General features: G+C 33.4%; 1 protein-coding gene across 1 annotated transcript; it reads left to right on the top strand.

The window, feature by feature from the left end:
* The first annotated feature begins 10595 nt into the window (after window positions 1-10595).
* Window positions 10596-26673, top strand: LOC126751361 (elongation of very long chain fatty acids protein AAEL008004). The gene is made up of 6 exons (XM_050461568.1): window positions 10596-10791; window positions 20628-20887; window positions 21211-21401; window positions 24123-24197; window positions 24297-24596; window positions 25716-26673. Exons 2-6 carry the CDS (start codon window positions 20827-20829, stop codon window positions 26013-26015), a joined length of 927 nt encoding a protein of 308 aa, XP_050317525.1. The 5' UTR covers window positions 10596-10791; window positions 20628-20826; the 3' UTR covers window positions 26016-26673.
* Window positions 26674-27101: the final 428 nt, after the last annotated feature.

Below are 27101 nucleotides of genomic sequence, written 5' to 3' on the forward strand. Positions count from 1 at the left end.
TCTACGCCAATTAAGAAGAAGAAGATATTTATTATAACACATGAATATCATATTCCCTCGATCCATTTTTGCAGAATACGTTTGAAAGCTTCTACACTTTCGTTGATTTATAGACTATTAAGCTCAAAAAAGCTATTAATAATAGACCAAACCTCTCTCCTCTTAATTGAATTTTCACAAAATAGCTACCTCATTTATGATGATGATGAGTTATAGTCAATCCTACATAGATAAATCTTGGAATACAGATAAGACTGGTGAGTATACTTTTTTGGCATATATCTTCTCTCTCTGGGCACAGAGAGTAAATAGAAAGATTTTAAAGCTTTTTGGGTGTACTCCGCCTACTGAAAGAATTAGATATTGTACATATTTAATAACTTGATAAACCATTAGAACTGCCTTAGCAATACCTCACTGGATATCTTCACTTTATAGCAAGTTGCAAACATTGATTAAATCGGCTATATAACTCATAAATGGCCATAAGTACAATAATTCGCTGAAGAAGGGTCTTGTTTTGCATTTTCTGATAAAAATTATTGCTATAGTAAATTTATGTATTTTTATACCATGAGAAAGTAAGATCTTAAAAAACATTAAGCCAACTGGCTTTTAAAATAATCTGATATTTTGACGAATCGATATTGCGAACTTTTTATCGAATATATGAGATATACACACCTGTTATAGAAATTCGGAGAGAAACATTTCAACAGAATTTAGGTGTCATCCGTATATGTGAACTGCATAAGACTGAGGTATATTCCGGGAGCTTGGAGACGAGTCCATCAGCTTCTCCTCTTTCTTACTGAAAACTTTTGAGAGGCTAATTGATTGGTACATAAGAAGGTGCCTTCCGAAGGACCTTTTATCAGGAGCGCAACACGCTTATTTTAAAGGTAGGTCAGTGGATAATGTCCTGCATATTATCGTGTTTACAAAGAAATTTACGAGAAAAAATATTTTTTGACATTTCTCTTCAGTAAGATATCAAAGATATCTTCGAAAAGATATACGATCCAACAACGAGTCGAAATTATGAAAATTTACTACCGAAATTTAGAGTCAATGGCATCAACTCTAAGAACGCTACGTCCAATTTATGGTCGTCATAATTGTCCTATCAGATCAACAATTGAGCGTTTGGTATCCAGCTGCTATCACATCAATTGAGAAAGACCCAAATCAGTCTCTCATACGTTGTTCTCAACCATTGGACATCTCTGTCACATCGTTGTGACGAATTTTTCGAAAAGATCTTGGCCTACAGCCTTACAAGATCAAATTGACGCAAGAACTGAAACCGCTTGAGCACCAGAATCGTCGTATGTTCCTAAATAGGGCTGAGCAACAACTTGAAAATGATCCGGATTTTCACCGAAAAATCATCTTTAGCGATGAGGCGTATTTCTGGCTAAATGGCTTCGTCAATTAGCAAAATATGCGTTATTAGACAGTCAACAATCTACATGTACTCCATGAGTCACCATTACATTCGAAAAAATTACGATTTGTTGCGGATTAATGGCCGGGGGTATCATTGGTTCGTACTTCTTCCGTTACTGTGAATGGGAATCGCTTCCGCTCAATGATAACCGAATATTTTTGGCCCAAATTGGATGATTCGGACTTGGACAATATATGGTTCCAATAGGACGGCGCTACGAGCCACCCAGCGAACGTTACAATCGAAACTTTTGTTTTGTTTCGATCTAGCTTTTAAAGAAATCATTCTCCACAACTTCACATAATGAATATAGCGGAACTATTATACTTTTATAATAATATTGGCAGTTCCCTTGAACTATTTCATCCGTCGTTTTTCACTTCTTCAAATAATTTAGAAGACAAAACAAGCAAATTACTTACAATACATTTACAAATGGGAATATAACCATCGACCTCTCAGAGAGATAAGCTCTTCCAAAGAGCAATTTCTCAGTTATGTTATGGTTATGGATATTACTACAATTACCGAATAATATAGAAAAATGAAGACAAGCTTTCTTCTACTAAACCCTTTCCATCTATCATCTTATCACTTTTGCATTCTACTTAACTTAATTTAATGCCAACAACTACATTAACAATTTTATAAAAAAATATATTTTTAAGAATATACATTTATATAAACAATCTTCTTCAATAGTAAATAAGCTCATAGATAAATAAAAAAACCTATTAATCAATAATCGAAACCGTCTATCAGCCAACAGGTATTCATGCGCCTCAGGCATAATTCATATTTTACCGGCAAAGAGCTGAAAAAATTGCGTTCGCACGTGCATCCATTATACCACAATGCCGACAAGAAGACAGAAGCTCACCGGCAAAAAGCGCCGCTCATGCAACCAATAATCGGCATTCGGCACACCAACGTACGTTAGCTGCCAACATCCGGACTTGTTAAGTGTGTGCCCGTCTGCGAATTTCAATTGAAACAGCAAACATATTCTCCAACCAAAATCCACACAAATCACTTCTTATATTCTCGTTAACAAAATGAAACACGCAAAAACCAACAAACAATTACCACCGGTAATTCTAAGAACGGTGCGGTATGCCTGGCATCTAGTGAATAATTGTGCTGGTAATTTGCATGCCAATTTGTGTATTGTGTTCTGCAAATTTTTTACCTCAGTATGTGCGTAAGATCGGCAGACTGTGAGGAAGTATTTATTATTATTTGTATGCTTTAATCTGTTATTTTTCCTCATTCTTTTTTGCTGCTTGTTTGGAATAGCGAAAAAGAAACATAACAAAACAAATATTAACAAGTGTTAGAAAAATTCACTTTCAGAATTCTTATTTTAGACGAGACTTGCGCTCGTGTGTACAAAAATTATTAATATTTTCGTGATGATACATAGTTACAAATATAGATATATTATATTCAGTGCATCATGACGCAGCAACTAAAGTACAGCCCGAGCTGAGCTTCAAAGTATTTCGCAAATTATTAAACTCAAGTAGTTTAACATATTTTTAATTGTATTTCTGTCAAAATTGATAATACTTTATACAAGAAAAACAAGTAAGGAAGCACTAAGTTCAGGTGTAACCCGAACAAAATTTATGACAATTTAATATTCGTCGATCAGTTTGTAAGGCAGCTATGTATATCCCATAGTGATCCCATATCGGCCATTCCGACAAATGATCTGACATGCAGCGCCTTTTATACATACATGTTTACAAGTATATTAGAGTGTATCAAAAAGAAATAGTTTTCTTCGCTTGATATTATGAAAAATAAGTGCTTAGTTGCCTTTAGGAAAGCCTCTTCAAATATAAGCTTCGGAAATGTCCTCGGCCTTACAGTTTTCCATGTTTTTCTTATTATCAGATAGAAAGATTTAAGTATAATTCCAACTACCCGAAAACAAACAAGACAAAACGTTAACTTCGGCTGCACCGAAGCTAATATACCCTTCACAGGTGCATTTCTTTTAGTAACTATGTGTTCAGTTTGTATGGCAGCTGTATGCTATAGTTAACTGATCTGAACAATTTCTTCAGAGATTACATTGTTACCTTAGAAAATAATCTGTACCAAATTTCGTTAATATATCTTGCCAAATGTGAAAGTTTTCCCTACAAGAACTTGATTCCGATCGTTCAGTTTGTATGGCAGCTATATGTTATAGTGGTCCGATATCGACAGTTCCGGCAAATGAGCAGCTTCTTGAAGAGAAAATGATGTTTGCAAAATTTCAAAACGATATCTTAAAAACTGAGGGACTAGTTCGTATATATACAGACAGACAGACGGACGTGGCTAAATCGACTCAGCTCAACATACTGATCATTTATATACATACTTTATAGGATCTCCGACGCTTCCTTCTGGTTGATACAAACTTCGTGACAAACTTAATATACTCTGTTCAGGGTATAAAAATTGAAATATGGAAAGAGCATTAAACGTTAGGTAAACTAATTTATAAGTAAGTGAGGAAAGTTCTCTGATTTCCATTCAACGCAACGATATGGCTTAAGCAGTTCACGACTTCCGGTCTTAGACTACGTATCGTCCGGGTAGCCAAAGATCATCCGTTTAAAGCCGAACTAAACTGAGAAGGCGAACCATCCTTCCCCAGGGTTGTGCGCTGGGTTTGGGACCCGCCACATAAAAACGCCCCTAATGAAAAGTAAACATCAGCCTCGAAAGAAAAAACCCACGACCGACATACAGCAAACGTAAAAAGGATTATGATTTAACGGCATGCACCTGGAATCTTTCATTGCCCGACCATGAAGAAGTTCGTATAGTAATTACCGGTCTGAAGAACAACAAAGCGGCGGAGGTCGATGATATCGATATCATTGGCCTCAATAACCGCGCCGTTATTTCTGCTTGCTCCAGGTTGAATAAAAAAGCGAAGCAAATTAGTCTGGTAGTAAACGAGGGCAAGACGAAATATATCCTGTCATCAAACAAGCAATTGTCGCACTTGCGACTGGGCTCCCACGTTACTGTTGACAGTCAAAGCTTCGAAGTCGTAGATAATTTCGTCTATCTTGGAATCAGAATTAACAGCAATATCAATGTCAGTCTCGAAATCCAACGCTGAATAGTTCTTGCCAACAGATGCTACTTCGGACTGAGTAGGCAATGGACAGTAAAATCATCTCTCGACGAAAAAATCAAATCTAAAAGTCCCTCATTTGGGTCCCACCTGCTATATAAAATCTAACGATGATATCACATTCGTCATTTTGGGGAAATATGGACGAAGAATCTCCACCGGCCCACAAACCACACCAAACAAACTGAGCGAACTCTTCTGGTTCTTCATCCCGTGGGCAATTTTGTTTGCTTGCATACCCACTGAGCCAGAAATGGGCCTGATCGCTGAACAAAATTTAGCTCGAAAACGTCGGAATCTTCTTGGAACTTTTCAAGATCTCATATAGGGAAGCGAGGTCGTTTTGGTAGGTCGAGCGACTTCAGTTCTTGCACAAGCTGTATTTTGTACGCTTTCAATTTAAGATCTGGACGTAAAATGCGCCAAGTCGTTCCATACGTCAGTCCGAGTTGCTGCGAACAGCGCCGAATCGACTCTCCACGGTCTTCGAATACACTGCCAGCTACGGCTACTAATTTTCTCCAGTATGTGCTGAACGTGGCCTAGTTGTTTGAATATTATCCAATAATGAATGCTGGGTCTCAAGATGGGTGATGGTGTTGCGAATAATAAGTTCAGTAGGCCGATTATGTTGATCGTAAGTTGAGCAAAGCACCAAACGCATTCTTTATAAATCGTGAATTTGTCGTATTAAAGTTGAACGATTTGTAAACGTTGTTTCAGCGAAAGGCTTTTCATGATGAAATTCCAAACAATATTGAACAAAAATAACTTACCCGACACACGCGTGATTTGTCAAAAAAGGCTATTGAAAAAAGTACCTAATCTTGGATCACTCGTTATATTAAAATCCAGATATAATATTAACACAATTCCGCTTAATATTATTATTACTTTTTTTTAATGTTTCATACTGCGTTCCATAATGTGATTGCATTAGTTTTATGCAGAGATCGCTGAATTATAGCTATAAATATATTTTAGCACAAATTAAACATTTATGCATACATTTACATTTCCTTTGGTACAAACAATCGATTGATCTGTCTGGCGTCGATTTTAATTCTACATTCATCTAATTGTCTGAGTAGTTTCGTATTCTTAATTGTGCTTGGCCTTCGATTTTTACTGCTCACTTACCTTGCCTTCGCATGGTCCACATACCAATTTGCATCCACTCGCGACACAGCAGTCGATAATAGCCCTGTTACCAATTTTCTTTGTGGCTAAATTCTTGGTCATTGTCACTTCCGTATGCGTTTCGTTGGCGCGTGCATTTGCAGATGATATTCGCCAAGCGAGACAACTGGGTTAGTCGCAGCGGTCGTTTCCACCTTTTAATTAGTATTTAGGCAAAACATGTTGCATATTAAAGTTGTTATAAAATATATTTATATGATAAGAAGTTCCCAGGAAATTCACTTAAAAAGATTTTACCATATAAATGGCGAATCTTCTAAAAGAATCTTCAACGATGGATTTGAATTGAAAGTTGATATTCTCTCCTCATATTTAAATCAATACCAACCTTTGAAAGTGTAAGGAAGAGCATTTTTTATCGAGTTTTCGGAAGGAGAACTAACTTTCTATTTGCATATACTAAATCAAGATTGTAATTTGACACAGGGGATCGCAGAGACAAGAGGCACCTGTGGATCACAAAAATTGAAAAAGTGAGCGGATGCCATTAAAGACACATTTAGCCACATATTTCGGGACCCGCTCGACCGATTTCAACTAACTTTAGTACGTGACATTCTTCTCACAATCCTATGTAACAGTGTGTAATGGGCGTGATCGAACTGTAGCCACGGCTATTTCCCATAAAGCCATTATTTCCATCTTTCCACTGCCATAAATTCCATCTTATTCTTTCCTTCACAGTGTGTAAATCAACAAACATTTAATATAACGTGATAAAACTTAGCACGGTTAAATCCTTTATGTCATCTTAAGACCAAAATTTGTTAAAATCCAACAAAAACTGTACAAGCCCCTAGGTACCGAATACTTGAACCTCAGTACCGATAGTTGACTTTTAACCACAATTATCCTTTCCTGTTAATGGTATATCTGTGTGTCTAAATGCGTTGTACCGGGTTAATACTTCCCTTATCTCTCATATACCTAACACAAGGATTTTGGAGCTCATAAGTGACTTTATTATTAGTTATTCTATGAAAATGAGAGGGCGTGTGTTACCGATAACTGTGAATTTTTATTTCTAAATGTTTCGAAATTTCGGATTCGAAAAATTGACCTAGCCCACAAATTGCAAAAAAATAACATCCAGATGATGTGACTTTACTCCATATGATTGGAGATGGTATATGTGGTATATGAATCTAAGGGAACATTTTATTACTAAGTGGTTTGTTAATGGCAAAAATAGATAAAATCGGGTCGATAATACCCCCAACTCCCATGCTGAATATGACGGTTCGACCGATCCTCTGGTTGCACTTTAAGGTATTCCCCTGGCTTTTATTCGTATATAAAATATTCGGTTGCACATACATTGTTTTTTACCACCTTTCGCATAGAGTTGTCACATACAAAAAAACAAACGTTAACTTCAGCTGCACCGAAGCCATAGTACCCTTCACAGTTTAATCCTTTACAGCATAAAAATAGATTATTATTATAGGCCATTTTGTATGATAACTATATGCTATATAGTAGTGGCTCGATGGTCATGACTAAATCCACTCAGCTCGTCACGTTGCTCACTTAATTATATAAAATTTAAAATATTTTTGAATATCTTTCCAACCTTTCGAGTTAAAATATTTCGGGAAGCTGTGTCTTTAGTTCAAATTTAGTCATATTTTGATAAAAATTATGAAACGTTAAGCTATTTAAATTGTATGCTAACTACACGAGAAAATTTTTATGTAATACCATATCCACAAATGCACTTATAAATATAGTAAATTTACATAGACTTGCAGAGTTACTTATCCTTTTGTAAGGTCAAATGTTTGTACACAAACTTAACAAACACCTTAGATTCAACACAGAAAATACTCAGAGCTCAACACATTTCACAGCTGATAATCTCATAAAATATTTTTTGTTCTAAATGCAGCTCGCATTTTCTCTCACTGAAGAGCTTAGTTGTTTTTATACTCTCGCAAAACTGTTGCTAAGGAGAGTATTATGTTTTTTCACATAACGGTTGTTTGTAAGTCCTAAAATTTAGGGTTATATATTGATTTCTAGTAACAACAATTATAGAAGGGCTGAGTTCGGGTGTAACATTTTATACTCTAATCAAAGACCGGCAATAATTTCAATAATATATCTAACAGGTTGACCGTTATTTTCGATAAAAAGTTTGCAATAGGAATTGTCATCTACTTTTGGAATCTGAGGGCTTGAATAGTTTTGGTCCGATTTGAACAATTTTTGATTTTATGGAAAGTAAAACAAGTAAGAAAGGGTCAGGGGTGGATCCACGTTAAAAATGATACGATATTTCCGATTTCGTCCATTTTCACAATATGACATTAAAATGTATGAAGAATTCCAAGTTCTAAATTTTGTCGAAATCAGATGGTCGGGTTCCGAGACATGGGATTTCACCAAAAAGTTGGCAGGGTCACGCCCATCGTCCAATTTTGACACAGACTCCGTTAGCACCCTTTAATACCATCTTGAGAGTAAAATTTAATATCTCTGGCAGTTTTTAACAGTACCGTTATATGGGGAGTGAGCGGGATTATCCTCCGATTACATCCATATTCACACTGTCCGTAGATATTAGAACTTATAAGATTTGTACTCAGAAAATTTGATTGTTGTGACTTAAGCGGTTTAGGAGATTTGTACATTAAACTGGTTAGAGGGTTGGGGCTACGCCCACTTTTTCAAACAAATTTTCTCTTTCTGCTACGATCCTCTGTATCAAATTACAGCTTTATATCTTAATTTAGTGCTTAGTTATGGCACTTTATACATTCTCGGTTAACGACGATTTGCGTGCGTGGCGGTGGTCCGATTACGCCCATCTACGAACTCGAAATGTTTTTGTACTAAGGAACCTACATACCAAGTTTCATCAATACTTATATCTACATTTTTAATCAAGGTACAGCTTGGACGGACGGACGGACAGACAGATAGTCAATCGGATTTCAATTTTTCTCGCCATCATGATCATGTATACATATATAAGCCTATATGTATAGTTTTAGGTAATACGTACTACCGTTAGGTGAACAAAACTATAATACTCTGTAGCAAGAGTTGGTTATTAGCTCCGATATGGGCTAATTGTGCCGAAAAATAAGAAAAATCGAGGTTTTGAAGCTTAATTTTTGGCAAATTCCTAAATTGAATTCTCGTTCTACTCCACAGAACCTACAAGAAAACTCACATCACTTCCTAGGTATTTCGACTTCATATATTTTTGTAGCACTGTGTAATCATAAAAGCGATTATTCTTCAGAACGGCTCTTTTAAGGATTTTTTGAAGCACTTCTATAACTATACTGTTTTTAGGTATATTTGCACTAAAACTCATTAGGGCATAACATACTATATATACAACTCCAACAACACGCCGTTCGCCGGCCTGTATTTTTTTAATACTTTCACTATCGATATTTTTTTTTTTAATCAGAAGTCAATATACTAAGAAAGAACTGCCAGTATAATCAGAAAACATAAGAACACATAACAGTAAAAAGTCTTAGACTCTTCAGGCCCTCCTCATATCAAGCCTAATTAACTTATATAGTACATCATTAAGAAAATATATGCTTAATTTAAACTAATTCCATTGAGATTAGCAGAGTAGCCAACACTGCTGACATGAACAACCTGATGATAACACAAACTGCGGTAAACACAAAACAACACCAACAATTTGGCTGTAAACTTTAGCGGAATTTTTCAAGTTCAAAGTCAAGTCTTCGCTTGGACCAGTTTGCGGCGACTGCTGACTTGAACAGCAGCGACGGCGAACGAGACAAAGCGAGCGAAAATTAATTGCCGTTGCGCATAACCGTTTAGAGATAAAAAATGCTGTTAGATATTTGGCAATTCAAATTTATTGAGGCATTGTTTGTGTAAACAAATTGGCAATTGGCAATTGGCACAGTGTATGCAGCGGAAATTTATTGCAGTCTCTTTGCGATTAGCTAATTTATAAGCACGGTAGTTATTTCTGCATGCCGACCCTTGACATCGCAAAGTGCAGGAAGAAGATTTATCCGAAACGGAAGGCAAAGTGTTGAAAAAAGAAACATAAACAAAAGTGATCATCAATCAAAACTGCGGATCAGATCGAACACATACAACAAGCACCACTTTATTGTTTGTTGCTTTTAAGTTTCCAAGCGAGTTCGCTAGTATCTTTCCGTAAGCTGCAAATTATGCTTGGTATGTATGTATAGTAATTGTGGCCAAGAAGAATAATAGAAAAATCAAAATCAACAAATATTAAAAAATCAAAGAAAACCAAAAAAAAAATTAAAATAACGTGAATGTCAAGAACAAGACAGCCGAAGACGCGAAATGCGCTCGTGGCATTGTAGAACAAATGAAGTCGGTCGTGCGCAACTCGTCAAACAACCGACTGCATAGCAAACGAACGAGCTAACGAAGCCGTGAAGCGATCAATTAACCACCCCAATGAGACGGACACACACACACACACTTGCGTGAATGTGTGTCAGGTTATAGCGGCACATTAATTGGAGCTGAAAACGAAACTGAGTCTGACAATTCATTTTGCATGTATGTATGTATATGTACTTACGTACTTTTAATAAATAATTGTTTATATGCATGCGTTGGAGCTTGTGTGGGTATATGGCCATTTCTTGAGCTTTCTTCTGATGTATTTCTTTGTACATACATACACAGTTCAGTTGTCTCATCACTTCGCACCAACAGCTAGCTGATCGTATGTATAGCATAGGCGTTTGCTTAACCACGGAAGTGTAGATACTTAGTGCCGCGCGATCGTGGCAAAAAGCTCAGTACGTGAATGGTTATCGTGTGAAGCGGTTGCTTGAAAAGTGAGGCGGCACATTTTCGCTGGGGAATACACCGTTTGCACCGTTAGTTTGAAAATTTAAAGCAACCATAGCCATAGTGAACTATTTGGCGTGGGTGTACGATTGTCAACTCACCAGCAAAATCAAGCAAAGGTCAGGGCTTAGAGAGCTGACTTGTCTAAAATAAAGTACAGGTGAGGCGTGTAGTATTTTAAAGTGTACCAAAAATTACATAAAACACAATTGGGAGATCTGCAAATAGTGAAGTGAAATTAAAAGATATGTGAACATTACAGTGTATGTTACTACAGCAGACAGCGCCTACGCGGCGTATGATTAACATCCTGCATGTATGGACAAATAAGAAGCTGTGGAAGATAGTATGTTTTTTGCGAGTATAACTGAAAGACTGTTGTTGATTTTGCATTAAGATCAAGTGATTGCTGTGTTTTGTGAAAAAAAAAATTAAAAAAAAACTTTACTTATTTGAAATTTAATGAAATCGTAAGCAAAGAGCGCTTAATTATGCATATTACTTTCACATTACAGCAAATTAACTGGTTTTTCTCAACTTGCCAAAATCTGTTTAATTGTTTTTGTGTAAATTCAGCCTCCTACGTTTGCTTCATTGAACTTCACATTGATATAAAAAATTATTTATTTTTGGCAAACCTTAAATTTGCAGTGAAAAAAATTTTAAATTTTTAGAAATAAATGGGAGAGAAAAAATGGTAAATGGAAGTAAAAAAATAAAAAAGGAAACAAAAAAATCGTTAACTTTGACTGCATCGAACCTATAATACCCTTCACATGTGCAATTTTGCTAGCTACTATAGATAAATTCTGAAGCTTAACCGGACGTAAGCGGTTTTGCTTCCAAGAGAAAGCGTTTTGATTCTTCTTTCTAGCTGTCTGGTTTGTTATAAACAACCTTCAAGTGAAATTAATGTTATTATAACGAAAAATATCCCGTTTGAAGATCTTATCTTGATTTAGTTCAGTCAATTTGTAGTGCTATCATACTATATATTATAGTGATCCGATCTAAACAGTATCTACGGAAATTTTACCGCTACCATGGGCAATACTGCATGTCAAATGTCGTAAAGATATCTCGTTTGTCATACAAAAACTTGATTCTCATCGTTCAGTTTGTATGGCAGCTATATGATATAGTGAACCGATCTAATAATTTGTTTTAGATATTTTACTTTTTTTTTTTTTTTGTAAATAACCTGCCTTAAATTTTGTGAAGATATCTTGTCAAATAAAAAAGTTTTTCATACAAGAACATGTTTCAGATCATTCAATTTGTATGTCAGCTATATGCTATATTCGATTTAAACAAGTTCTATCAAGATTATACCGTTATTTTGGATAGTACTGCATGTCAAATTTCGGGAAGAGATCTTTTCAAATAATTTTTTTTTTTATACATTTCTAATCGATAACTCAAAAACTGAGGGTCTACTACGATACCGATCGGCAGACGGTCGGGCATTTCTAAATCGACGCGGCTTATAATATATATATTTTCTTTATAGGATTTCCAACGTTTCTATTTGAAAGTTGCAAACCTCGTGCCAAACATAATCAAGTTTATAACAGTCACAATTCTGAACTAAAATGTTTTTGAAAATGTTAAACTCGATTTCGATCCATACTTTTTTTGGAAAAGGAACAAAAATGTTCGATTTACTGCCTAAAAGCGAAGAAGAAGTTAATAATATATATCACAAGTAACATAATTACATAAACTAACGATAAAGTACAAGATGGAGGACAAAATGATAAATTTCAAAGCTGGTATAAAGTGAGGTTAGAATAATATATCGTCACCTAAAAATGCAAAATAACGTAACATCACTTTTTATTATAAGTTTAAAGATGAAGAAAAACGATATAATAGAAACCACTCATATTGAAACAAAATTTGAGTTTTGGTTATAAAGTGGTTATATATTGCTTATATCTGACAGCGGCAGCTAAAAATTTCATGCTACATGATGTAATATGATGTAGTAAATTGTAAGCAATAAAGAACTCAATTTCGATTTTGATACTTAGTTTTGCATTTAAGGTAGCAATATGTATATTAACGCGGTCATCATCGTTTTAATGAAAATTGTGCTTTGCAGATTTACATATTATCATGTCAATTATATCAAAGCGGACACAATTTATTAAACTCTCTTTAAAAAGTTAAAAGATTTATGCACTCGCATCCTTTTATTAACGATCTCCCATAAAAGCTTAATCAGTATGAGGCTCGTGAAGCTAGTTAATTTCATTAAACTACTTATATATGTCTTAATTTACATACGAATCATGCAATATTATAAACATATTGTTGTTTCACTTTTTGCCAAATAATAAATAAATAAAACCTGCTGCACTTGCGTGGCATGAAATCCCGGTTGACTAGTTCTGACTAGAATTTAATCTTCTTAAAATATGCATAACACGCTTTGCAGATTATATAATAGTTACCCACTATTAACGAAAATATATATTCGTTTTGATCTTTAAATTCAGATATATATATATGTATATATGTGTGTAGCCATATTGTGCTGAATGCACCTGTCTGACTTCAATTGTGAAATATACTATACATATCTACATATTTAGGCGAACCGTGTCATATGCTTTTCAATTTGAATGAAAACTTACGTAATTTGCTATTTCCGAGGAGCATATAATGGGAAATTTTAATAAAAAAAATTAAATAATAATTAAAAAAATTAAAATAATAATTTAAGCAGAAATTAGAAATATGAAATATATAATGAAGTCGTGGTTCAGAACAAAATTAATATTAAATTTATGCCAAAAAATTCATAAATATAAAGTCATAATTTAAAATTAATAGATAGAATATGAGTTGAGTTCAATATATCACCTAAGAAAATATTCGCTTCAGAATTTTATGTAGTTAAAATATCCACATGACCTGGCAGAATTTGAAAATGAAAATTTTAGCACCCTCTTTTATCAAGGTTACTACTATAAACATGCTACAAGCCCAGCGAGCTGATTAAAAGTATTCATTAATGAAATCACTGAGACTTATTTGACAACTGAGCAGCCAAGTGGAAATCTGTTGACACTCAATGTCTCAGTGACAAATTAGTAAATCTGCAATGTGTCTACGAGTGAAATAAAATAATTTTGTGATTAAGTAATTAAGTGTACTTACACAATACCAGGCAGCAAATTTTTAAACTATAGGCGCTGACAATTTTAATTTAATTTAATAAAATTGTTTTAAAGTATTACATTATAAGACTGAAATTTGATAAAAAAAATGAGAATATATCGGCAAATAGCTAAACATTTTGTAAAAAATATTAATTAACTCAAATTCGAATTATCGATATAAATCGATTTTTAAAGTCGATATATTTAGTAATAAAGTCTTATGGTATTTTCCTATTTTGTTATAAAAACATAATATAAAAATTAAGCGTTTGAATAAAAATGATACCACAAATTTTCCGTCTCTTTGAATCATAACAAATCTATCGATTAAGCGTAGTGGTTGCCCATAAGGAGCTCATGGGTGATTTTTTCGGTTTTATTAAAAATACACATTTTTAAGTACATATTTTTCAAAAATATATTATATATTCCATATTTTCTAACAAAAGGTATCAATATCTAATTTTTCATTTATCGATATCATATTCCTAAAATATCGATAAACAACTCATAAGTTAAGGCCTAAATTTTTTAACTAAAAATCATGAATTGAGAGTATAAATTTCTATTTTCATTTTGTATTCAAATTCATTTGCAGGCATTCGTGCCATTTAGTTGGTCACTGGAAGTATTGAGCTCAGTGCTTTGTATATGAAAATCAAAAAAATTTAATTAAGATATTTAAATACTTTAAAATCTACAACATACTAAAGAAACTGATTGAAAATTATTCGCCTAAGATTTTAAAAATATATTCATGTAAATATATATATACACATAAGTATACACAAAATTGCTAACAATTGACAATGGAAAGTGCTAATTGGCAATTGTGTCATAGATACTTCCTATTCGTCGATATACTTATTTAAACAAGCCATCAATACATCTACACTATTTAAGTATTTTTGTCGAAGTTAAGTCATTAAAACCAGACTGGAGGTCACTAATGAACGAACTCGAGTAAAATAAGTCTGTAAACTCATACATATATGTATGTATATATATATATATATGTATGTGCATATATACATATATGTGACTGCATCAAAATCACAACTTTATTTACTATATTTGCATAGGTCTTCCATATAAACATATGAACATTAGGATGATTCAAAAAAAATATTTTTTTGGAAAATTTATAGAAACAAAGTAGTTTTTAAATGGCTGTAACTGCATACATACTTTTCATGCTTTTCCTTAGAGTTTAGTAAAGCTCAAAGGCTCAACTTAAAGAATATTAGTTTTTTGTAATAAAGAAAATAAATTTTTTGGCAAAACAATTGCGTTAATTATTTAAAATTAATTTCAATTAAAAAAAAAAAATTCCCATATTATTAAGATGAGAAATTGAAATAAAAATGATGGTCTTTTAGAGTTGAGAAATAGTGCTCATATTTGGTGAGAGTTTTTTACATCAAATATATGAAAATATATAAAAAAAGGTTGAAAAAAAAATTAAAATTGTTTTGGTTTTTTTTTGTGTTGAAAATCGGATATCAACAATTGCGTTGGTCACTTAATTCTCACCAGAGCTTAAAACAGTTTGAGCTAAAAATGTGCTAAAAGGCAATAAAAGTAATGAACAAGCATTGTCATAAGTCTAAATCGATTTCAAAAGTTTGTGTTAAGCAAATCAAACACGAAACTTGGCAAACAAATATTTGTTAAAGTCTCTTTCACACAGCCTCAAATTTGGTGGTCATTTGAGAATTTGAAGATTTCATTGACACTCTAAGAAGTCAACGACTTTTAGGCCTGAAGCTAGCGGTTCCGTCAGTCGCAAGGTGTAAAAGCTTAGTCATTGTATGCAAAATATAGATTGGTAAATAACCCCATTGCTATTAGTAAGAAACTACTTAAATACGACTAGAATTAGCAAATCTTATTGTTCTTCTTCTTTGTTTTATCAACTCCAGTGGCAGAAATATATATCATAATAACTGGCTTCAAAAGAAGAGTAATATTAAATGTAAGTCAAGATTATTTTTTGCTTTTTATGTCAGTATATTCTAGAAACAATTTGTATTTACTCAGTGTAATAAATAGTTTTTGTATTGGTAATTAAAAAGTACTTCCGCATGATTTTTTAGACATTCCCAAAAATTGTTGTCGAACTGAAATGAAATTTGAACCTTTATTTCTTACAAAGTCATACTTTCTCGGACATAGTATGTATGTGAATTCCCTATTATCTATTCATTCACCTATTTTTTTCAGTTTAAGTTAGCATGCCAATTAATTTAAAATGTGTCACTAGTTCAATTAAATTGCTGTATTAGATTTACATATATGAAAGCTAATTAATTTGGCACACAAATTCGAATATTTATGCGCTGATGCGTTAATTCAACTGGAAACTAGAGCATGCTTCTAGAAAAATCAAGCAATAAGTATTGCATATGAGATGTTGGGTATGGTTAGTGACATAAAAAAATTACAAAGTAACATATTTTATTTTATAAAAGCAAAAAGTAGCATTATTAAATAAGGTTTTGCCTTGACTTCACAGAAATTTGGAAAATATTAAAAAAATTTAAAAGCTATTGCTCTTAAATTGATCCAGTTCCAAAGGAAGCTCTTTGCGGTAACCATCACTGAACCTTTAATATTCAACTGAGATCAACTGCATCTAAAAGAATTAGTTCTATTAATGGATAATCTAGTGCCTGAACAAAGATTTTTTGATTTAAATTATGAAAATGGAGGCATCAAGAAAATGTTTGCAGAATTTCGTTAAAAACGAAGAACGTTCCAAAGCGCTCGAAATCCTCTTCTTAATTTCCGAATAATCTGAAAAGTATTTGTCAAATTTACTTCGAGTTCTCAGAGAATATTTCTACGATATTATACTTTAAGATTTCTGAAATCAACTTGTATTTACATATGAGCTATTTTTGAAGTTTTGCCTATAACAATCAATTAAAAAGTCGCCGGCCCACCACAGTAAAACACACTTTTTCGCAAAATTTGCTTTTTTTAATTAACTGTATTTGTCTGCAAGGGTGACACACTGATTATATCGACCTCCAACTTTTGTCGTACGATTTGCCATTTGCTTCAAAATTGCTCAGTTTCAGCGAATACCTCTTTCTTCTCAGTGAGCATTCTTTTGAGATCTGAGATAGGAAATAGGAAATAGTCACCGGGGGCCAGATCTGTAGAATACGGTGGATGCGGAAGCAATTCGAAGACCAAGTCATGGATTTTTGCCTTCGTTTTCACTGACTTGTGACACGGTCCATTAACTTGGTGAAACCACACTTTCCTTTTTATAAAATGAGGCGACAATTTCGCCCTTCAGATTGATAGTCGCTGTTGATGGTCCTTCTTTTTTTAAGATAATCAAAAAACATATTCCAAGCACATTTTACAATACAGACGCGAGAACGTTGTCAGACGACTGTTGCCTTTTTCCACGCTTTGGAGCGGGTTCATAGTGTAGAGTCCATGCGTATAACTGATCATTGGTCTACGGAGTGAAACGATGAAGCCATGTTTCATCCATTGTCACATATCGACTCAAAAATTCTAGTTTATTGCGCTAGAACATCTTCAAACACTGTTCCGAATCAACAACTCGTCGTTGCTTTTAGTCAAAAGTGAGCTTCCCATTTTGCACAGAGCTTTCTGATACCCAGAATATCTATATGCCATCTTTAAAGTGCCTTCTATCTCGTTCTCGTATGGATTTAGTTATAGTAGTGCTATTCATGTGTCAGGGCGGAGACTTTTCAATTGACCTTTTACGATTATTTTCTTATACAACTGTCAAGCTTTTTTCAATCGGATCTTTTGATTGTCAACTGAGTCTAAAAATTCCGATTCACATCGTATACTCATCTGTTTTCAACCGTAATAAGTATACCGCTTCCTTCTTAGCTTTATTTAGATAGTCTACCCCATATACAATAATGAACAATAAATGTAAATTTTCTTAATGCAATTTTTTTTTTCATTGTAAGAATGTAAAGAGTTGATGTTGACAGCTTCCATATGTGATATTGGAGACCATTATAGTGGTTACTTCACAAAATATGAAGAAACTGGACAAAAGCCGAAATTCCCATACTAAAACTTAACGTTCGTAAAATGTAAATAATATGCAACCCATAAATTAAATATAATGATAATAATAACAAATTATTGTATTACCGCACACGTGTATTACAAAATTCTACGCACATTTCTTTACATACAAATGTACATACATATATACATGAGCATACGCTCTGTAGCAGCATCAAATATTTTATAATAACAGTAAAAATCGCACACAATGGGCAAAAGCAACCGAACAGGTGTAGTTGCAACGAAGTGACAAATATACAAAACTATTATTATTTTCTTTTCTTTTGTCCACATTGTAACATACACACGCACACGCATTTATACCGCCATTTGTTTACACCATTCGGCTTTGTAAGTTAAGCACCACTCAAATAAATTCACCTTTGCCTCGGCGTTGAGTGTGATTGCTGAACTATTTCAGCCAGCTGTAGGCCAACATTTTGACCGTGATTTTGATTATTTCTCATTTCTGACACATTTTCTTTTTATGCAATTGCAAATAAATCGCTAAAGATGATGAGCACATATGAATACATTGACATTTACATTTGTATAAAAGTATGTGTGAATGTAAATCTCCACGGGTGCTCGTATAACTCGAGTGAAAGAAAACACTTCGGCTGCACCGAAGCTATAATGCCCTTCACAAGTGCAGTTTTTATATCATAAAGTGGTACAAAAATATCTTTATGTTGATATTGAACGGTCAGTTTGAAAGCCAGCTATACGCTTTATTGGTCCGATCCGAACAATTTGTTAGGAAATTGTAGCGACACCCTAGAAAACAATCTATGCAGGATTTCGTGACAACCACTTAAAAAACAAATTTCTATACAGAACTTAAGTTTGATTGGTCAGCTTCTATGACATTTATCTGCTGTAGTGGTCTGCTATCGGAGGTTCCGACAAATAAGCAGGTACTTGGTGAGTAAAAGACGCGTGTAAAAAGTTGATGGACTACTTCGCGTTTGTACAGACGTATAGGGTTAAACCGACTCAACTCGTCACCCTGATCATTTATATATATACTTTATAGGGCCTTTGACTTTTCTTTTTGGGTGTTACAAACATCGTAGCAGTCTAATATATCCTTTTCAGGATGGTAGTGAGGAGACTGTAATTTTACTTAAAAAAATTAAAATTAATTTAATTTAATTAATTTTAAATTTTTTTATTAGAATCTCCTTAAGTTTGAATATAAAAATATAATACCCCAATTTGTGAGTTTATTATAAGATGATGTTTTGGATGGTATGAAAAATTTTAGCGGCAAGCGTATAACTTGTTGACTTCGAGTGTTTGTTGTGCAATTTTGGATTTAAAAAATTAATAAGAGAAGGCTTATATACAAACAAACACGCAAAAGCTTACATACTTACTAAATTGTTATATTTACGCATATTTGCTTTTGTATAGGTGTGCGTATTCATACTCACATGCTATATATGGTATTACATGCCGACTGACCAGCAATGGTGCTGCGTCTTTCAGAGAGAGCCATACGAGATGTGCATGTGGGTTCCGAAAGTAATTTGAAATTTATGTTGTTTAATATTTTGATTGCGCCATGTATGACAAGTTAATCGCTTTCATTGTGAATTTGAAAGATGTCTTAACTCAGATATTTTCATCAAAAGTAGTGAATAGACGCTAATTATGGCTTGTCGCAAAATTTCCATTGAACGATTTTCATGCAGGAGGGTACAATAGCTCGGTTCACCGAACGGTTATTTGTAACACCTTAAAATTACTCAAATGAATACTGGGTTTTTGGTATATCAAAGAGATCAGAATGACGAGACGAATTGATTTCGCATTATTTGTATATTAGTCCGTCTATTTGTTCCCAGAAAAAGAAATAGGCGAAATTGACCATAACCAGGAAACAAAAAGATGATTATGTGAAAAATAATAAAGAGAAATCCGAAAAAATAAGTATGTAACCGATTCCGCTAAGAAAATCACATTTATACAAAAAGTTACGAGGGGGAGTTCAAACAATTATAAGAAAATTTAGGAAATTACAGACTTCAGAAACAATTTGACTGATTTCTTGAGACCGCACTATCTAAATCAATTGTACAATAGCCAACTGAAGCAACAATGAAATTGACAGACCAAATCTGAAAACTTATTGCACTTCCCTTTCAAAAATAGAAACCGTACCCCGTACCGTACCCCCGACTATTTATACTCAAACAATTTGTGAAAATGTTTAGTATGCGGTTCCAATCGAAGTTCACTTTGCCTTTCTGATATACTCGTATTTATTTATAATGTTATGATTAATATTCAAAAATTGTAGATTATGATTATTAAATTCTGTTCTTCAAATAGGTATTTCAATGTTCTTTTAGTCAAGCTAAAGCTTTACGACAGTTGTAGCTGTATAAAAGCGGTATTCGCTATGTCAAATTTAAAGACGATATTTTGACAAATTTACAATTTCGCTGACAGCAGTTAACACAACTTTGAGCAAATTGAAATAGTAAAAGTCATCAATATATAACACAATATATACATATGTACATTATGTTTTGAATTACAATTGGAAAAATTTCCCCATACAAGTACTTGAGTTTGATCATTCAGTTTATATCATATACTATAGTGGTCCGATATCAGCGATTCTGATATGGATGGATATATAAAACACTGAGCGACTATTTGAAATATTTAGTTATGGCTTTAATTAAGAAAAAAACGTATGATAAATAAAGCGACTTTAAACCATTTTCACAATTTCGATTTGCAGATACACAACTGAGTAAAGCGTTTTATTTGATGAAGTTTTGATTAAAACTAATCAACTGAATTGGAATAATCAAAGAAGTGGCGGCAACACAATCGGCGCATGGGCTTATTCAGAACAATTCGATAATCGTAAACGAATTGCAAGTCATAATTTTTTTATAAACAATCCGTAAGCTGAGCAAAAGAGGCACGAGCAAAAAATGGCGGATATGAACGCAACCGACAGTGACGTATGGAGTTTCCTATTCACCGAATTGGCCGGTAAATAAAACAAATAAATATAAAGATAAATGTTATGAGAAAAATAATATAGAAGAATTATTTCGCTATTAAACACGAATATGAAGTGAATTTTTCACAGCAATCGGAAAATATATATGTAAATGTACATAAATAATGTAAATACTTCAGCTTAGCAACAAATTATCAAGCACTTCATCGAATTTAATGAGCATTGAGTGGAATAGTTTCATTTTATAATCCACATTAACGGCAATTCACTTCCACAATCATTAATTGTGCAACAATAAAATATTTTGACAGTACTACAAATAACAACAATGCTTACTTTACTTCCTCAACAGATGAACGTACAAATGATTGGTTTCTAATTAAGTCGCCGGTGCCGATATTCTCCATTGTTGCGCTCTATTTGTACTTTGTGCTCTCTTGGGGACCGCGTTACATGCGCGATCGCAAGCCATTCCAATTGGAAAAGACTTTGATTGTGTACAATTTCTTACAAGTAGTGGTTAGCGCTTGGATGTTCTATGAGGTAAGTATGACCAAATATTTAAAGTATTTTATTGATTTCGCTTTATTTCTGTTATATTTGTTAAAAGTCGAAAATATTTGTATTCACAAATACACATATTGCAATGCAAATTGTAGCGGCGGTTTTAGGTTTATATTGTGTGACAACAAGTTTTGATCACAAACTTTGAAAAGCAAAGATCATTATCCATTTATTGGTTTATTATAGTTCACAGATTTGGTGCGAAATACCTTCTACAATAGGCGTTTTAACGACATAATTTCCGCATTTGCTTGGAGTTTAAGGCTACATATAATATAATTTTTTTTAAATTTTATTTAACCGTTTAGGTTAGGTTTTTTAGCAAAGTTCAGAAATTTTTTATGTATTATCATTTTTGATTATAAATAAATTTTATGTTAATATAACATTAATTTCAGTTCCATTAAAATTTACAGTTAATATAAAAATTTTTTATTAGCTACCTGAACATTTGTTTTGCATTTAAATTTTGTTTCAATATTTCTTTATTTATTGGATCTGCTCTTTTGTTTTTAGAGCCAAACAATAAGTTATAAAATCTTAAATTTTTTTAAAAACTATATAAGCTCAAAGAAGTGATTGAGCTGTTTTAGTGTTACATTTCCCTTTAGTGCGCAGGCTCTTCGTGGCGTTTTTGGAATGTACTAAAGCAGTAGCCAATGGGTTTTGTTATAAGCATTTTCGATTGGAACCTTTGTATTATATAAATATTTTGTGGTTATGAGAAAGGTGTTAATGCAAAAAAATTTTAAAATTTCTGTACTTTTGCAACATGTTCCCTGCCCTTCCATACTTGTTATTGTTCAACGATTTAACCTAAATTCAAAAATTTGCCTTCCTCTTTCCGATCGCAGATCAACCGTAAATAGTATTTCCTTACATTTTTGTTATTTTAGTTTTCGTTTCCAATAGGCTATGGCTTTTCTTATTTTTTAGCATTTTCAGGCCTAAAAATTGATTTACAGTATCGAGCGAATATCTTTATATATCTTTATCTAGAAATCTGAAAGGCCAAAGTTTTGTAGGTAAAGCTTCCATTTGCTTAATGAAAAAATTATTTAAAATATTTTTTTAAATTTTAATTTATTAACCTTTTTTTCTTACATAAGGTATTCCAATGAAATTAATAATTTTAAAAGCTTAAATTTTTTGCCACGAAAATAAATTTCCTTCTCTTTATATTTCTGTTTTCTAGAATCTTGTTAATTTTACTATTTAAAGCCTTTTAAATGAAATTAATAATTTTAGAAGATTATAATTTTTAGTACAAATACAAACTGCGCAAAATAAATACTTTTTTTTTAGTAAAAATAATTTTTTATAAAAAGCTGTTATCCGTTTGCAATCAAATACATTTGTAAATATTTTCAAAAACATTAAAACGCATTCATTTCAAAAAATTTCATTTGAGTAAAAGCAAATTGAAACAATCAATAACCGTTATTTACAATAAAAAAATTACACAAATTCCTGTTTTGCAATTATTGAAATAAATTAGACGCCATAAATACCAGCCTTTGAGTAATAAGAATATGTAAATGTGAAAACACGTTTTTGAACTAGTTCTAAATTAGACATGCTCACCATGACAAGCATTTCATTTACATATTGAAACCAGTACGGTCAATGGGTCAATCACTTTGTTGGAAACAGAATATGTGTCAGCTGACGACTTATTGATTATCAGCATAACAGTGTTCAGAGGAAGCGACGTCTCTTTTTAGTTTCTATTTACATATTAAGGGCTGTGGCTGCAAAACTTGGGGTAGTCCCCAACTTTAAGGTTAACTTGATTCGTTTGAATGTTATCCAATAATGAATGATGGGTCTCAAAATGGGAGATGGTGTTGCGAATAGTACGCTCAGTGGCTCAGGCCGATTATGTTGACCATAAGTTGAACGAAGCGCAAGAAACACGTTCTTTACCGAACTTGAATTTTCGTTGTAAACGTTGTTCAGGCCTAAGTCTTTCCACGATGAAATGCCAAACAATACTGACATAAGTCAAGCGTGATCTGAAGAAAAATGTATCCATCCATTTAAGCTATTGTAATTTTTTGACTAATGCTTAATGACTACTGAGCTAATGAAAGATCAATCCGTGTTGTTTGCTACCGGGTTGGACAATTTATAAAAAAAACTCAGTCATTTTTGATGCTGCTGAAGCTTTTTCCGCGCAAAAATATGTCTTCAACAATTTTAGTATCATTCAGGGTGGACAAAAACTATTTTTACTTTTCAATCCATAATAACGCAATTAGATGAACAAGATTAAAACTGTAAATGATAGTGCACACATACGAATTTTAGTATTGTTAATTATTCATATTTTATTACTCAAGTTTCTTTAATTCAAAAACATCGTTCTTTCATTTTTTTATCAAAAACTCCGAAGCCAATGAAACTCCTCAAGTCATTTAACTTTTATGCAGATGCATACAGAGATTTAAATCAGTTTAGATGCCAGACCATTTTCAAAAATAAATGTTCAGTTGCTCTCGCTCTGCGTTTCCGGTATCCCTTAGTGTTCTATGTCAGCGAATCAAATACAAATTATTCTACGATCTCTCGGCTAAAATTTCAAACCACCCTTTCATTAAAAAATTTGTGTAAATTGTAAAAAATTTCAAATTTTAATTGTCAAATTATTATTTACATAGTTTTTAAAAATTCTATCTATTTTACTACCTTTCATCATAGGGTTGCGTTGCATGGCGTTATTACAATTGGCGTTGCCAGCCGGTGGATCGCTCGTTCAGTCCACGAGCCGTGAGGGTACGTTAAATATCACTATGTTTCTGAACTGCAGCAGCTTCACACTTAACAAACATTTTTTTTTAATTAACCAAATTTTTCTATTTATTCTTCGCACAGGAAGCGTTTGGCGTCTACGTCTACTATCTGGCTAAAATTACCGAATTATTGGATACCGTCTTCTTCGTGCTGCGTAAAAATGAACGTCAAGTCACATTTCTGCATGTCTACCATCACTCCGTTATGCCATTGATCTCATGGGGTACCACCAAGTATTTTCCCGGCGGCCATGGCACCTTCATCGGTTGGATTAACTCATTTGTGCACATCGTTATGTACACCTACTACTTCTTATCGGCATTTGGACCAAAAATGCAAAAGTATTTGTGGTGGAAATCACACATTACCACACTGCAAATGGTGAGTAACGGTTATGTTGTTAATGAGTAACTGTACGCCCATATGCATAGACCATAGACAGGTACATAATTTGACATTGAACCGGTCTCGTGACACCTTTTGTGCTGCGTTGTATTTGTAATTGAGAGTGAAGATGCTGACTTTCAGCACTAGCTGTTAACAACAAATGGAAAATAATTAATTACTGAGTTATTAATTCCACGCAAATATATAGCCATCTTTATAAAATCTGCTATATTTCTTATCGGATTAACACTTATTAGCAACCAATTCGCACTCAATCGCGAACATTTCCATCACACATTACCATCACTTAAAATGCAAAATAACGTAATATCACTTTTCATAAGTTTACAGGCGAAGGAGCAACGATATAATAGAAACCCCCAATATTGAAAAAAATAGAGTTTTGGTTCTAATATGACTATATATCGGTTATCATACATTCATATTGAAACAAAATTCGAGTCTCCGTTATAAAATGGTTATATATTGGTTATTAAATCTGACAACGATTTTCAATTTTTTTTTTGGTGATACGTTTTTTTTGCATTTTATTATATTTATTTATTATTTTTAACCTGAATAAGCTACATAAAGTTTGCCATGAAATTTGTAACATTTAGAAAGGAACGTTGGTGGCCCAAAAAAGTATATACTATGTATTTAAATGCCAAGTAGATTTTGCCGTGTCAGACTATATGTATGTATATACACGAACTAGTCACTTAATTTTTCAAATATCGTTCCGAGTTTTAGCGTTCTTTTCTCTCCAAGAAACTGCTCACTTGTTGCTATTGCCGAAAGAGGACCACCATAGAGTATAGCTGCCACATAAACTGCAACTGATCGATCAGAATTTTGTCTTCGCATGCAAATTTTTTTTATTTGACAAGATATCTTCATGAAATTTGGCATGAATTATTGTCCAAGGCAACAATATAATTTTCACACTAATTATTCGGATGATACCAGTATATTATATAGCTGCCATTCAACATACCGATCAAAAATCAAGATAAAATCCTATAAGAAATACACCTCTATAGCGCATTATAGTTTAGCTGCAGCCAAATTGAGCTTTATCCTTGTTTAAATACCCCTCGTCTCTTTCCACAGGTTCAATTCTGCATGGTCTTCATACATCAAACTCAGCTGCTTTACACCGATTGCGGTTATCCCAGATGGAGTGTGTGCTTCACGCTGCCCAACGCCATCTTCTTCTACTACCTCTTCAACGATTTCTACCAGAAATCATACAAAAAGAAACAACAAGCACAAGCGGATGCCCTGAACGCCAAATGCGCCGCCGCAGCTGCAGCTGCAGCCAACGACAACAATAACGATGTATGCGCCAAGAATCTGAACGGTGCACCGGAAATCACCGCGAACACGGCACAAGCGAAGAAGCATCTGTAAACTTCGGCGACGCTAAAGTTGTTAGTTGGAAGCCTCAAAGCTTTTTAGGAAAACCAAACTGGCCGCTGTGCCGACGCCGTTCCTGCCAGGCTGTCAGCCACATCTCTATCTCAGTTGTATAAGTGGTATTATTTTTAAGCGCAATCAAATAACCATGCCTTGCTCGTATCATTGCCTATTTCTATAACTGTAAGTACGTTTATGTGTATGTTTGTATTGATGTATCGCGTTGGGGGTTTTAGCTCGTAGTTCTTAGTAGTTATGTAAGCGTCACTTAAGCCGGTTATTTTTAATTGATTTATGTACATATTCACCGCAAGGATCCAGATAAATAACCGATAAGTAACCGATTTTTTGTGTATTCTAACTATACAAATTATTATTTCTAAGTCAAACTGAGTCTTTTAGAAGTCTTGTTGGAATTTGTACGTACAATGTCAGTAATTTGCTGAGGAAAATTCATAATGAATTTTCTTCTCTCCAGCAAATAAGAAGTCAATATCGCGCTTGTACCTTAAGTTAAGGCAAAACAAATATAAGAAAATATTGTATGAAATTGGTAATTATCATAAACAAGTTTATGCGTATGTATGTTTTTAGTTTTATATACCGTTATTAAGTCATCTGCGGAAATAAAATGATTTTGTACTTTACGATATTTGTTTGCATTTTTATTTAATTGTAGCTGATGGGAGGATTTTCATGAAAAGGCATTCTTTAGCAAAAATCTATGGTTTTTATTCAAACAGGTGCAATCGGCAGCGAGATACTTATCAAAACGATCTTTTAATTTTTCGTTTGCTTTGATTTCTTTCCAACAGAAACTCCTTGAAATCTGATAACTGTGGGCCTATTATGTAACTCGATTCGAAAATGTATTCTATTCGAAATTCGGTTCTACATTATCATTATGCGAAAGTTGTGCCACCCTGTGCCAGAACAAATACGTACAATTTTCGTTTTTGCTTTCTACAACTCAAAAGCTAACGAATATTTTATTCGAAAATTGGCTTGAAAATCCGAAAATCGAGTTACAGAATATAAAAAATCCGAATTCGAGTAAATTGTTTTTCGAATCGAGTTACA

This window comes from Bactrocera neohumeralis, chromosome 2 (genome assembly GCF_024586455.1).
Source record: "Bactrocera neohumeralis isolate Rockhampton chromosome 2, APGP_CSIRO_Bneo_wtdbg2-racon-allhic-juicebox.fasta_v2, whole genome shotgun sequence".
NCBI lineage: Eukaryota > Metazoa > Arthropoda > Insecta > Diptera > Tephritidae > Bactrocera > Bactrocera neohumeralis.

Bases quoted from the DNA above. Each gene is read 5' to 3' on its own strand.
- LOC126751361 (XM_050461568.1), top strand. From the start codon at position 20,827: ATGGCGGATATGAACGCAACCGACAGTGACGTATGGAGTTTCCTATTC. The intron at 21,402-24,122 runs GTAAGTATGACC...CTTTCATCATAG, and splicing joins GCGCTTGGATGTTCTATGAG to GGTTGCGTTGCATGGCGTTA. The intron at 24,198-24,296 runs GTACGTTAAATA...TTCTTCGCACAG, and splicing joins TCAGTCCACGAGCCGTGAGG to GAAGCGTTTGGCGTCTACGT.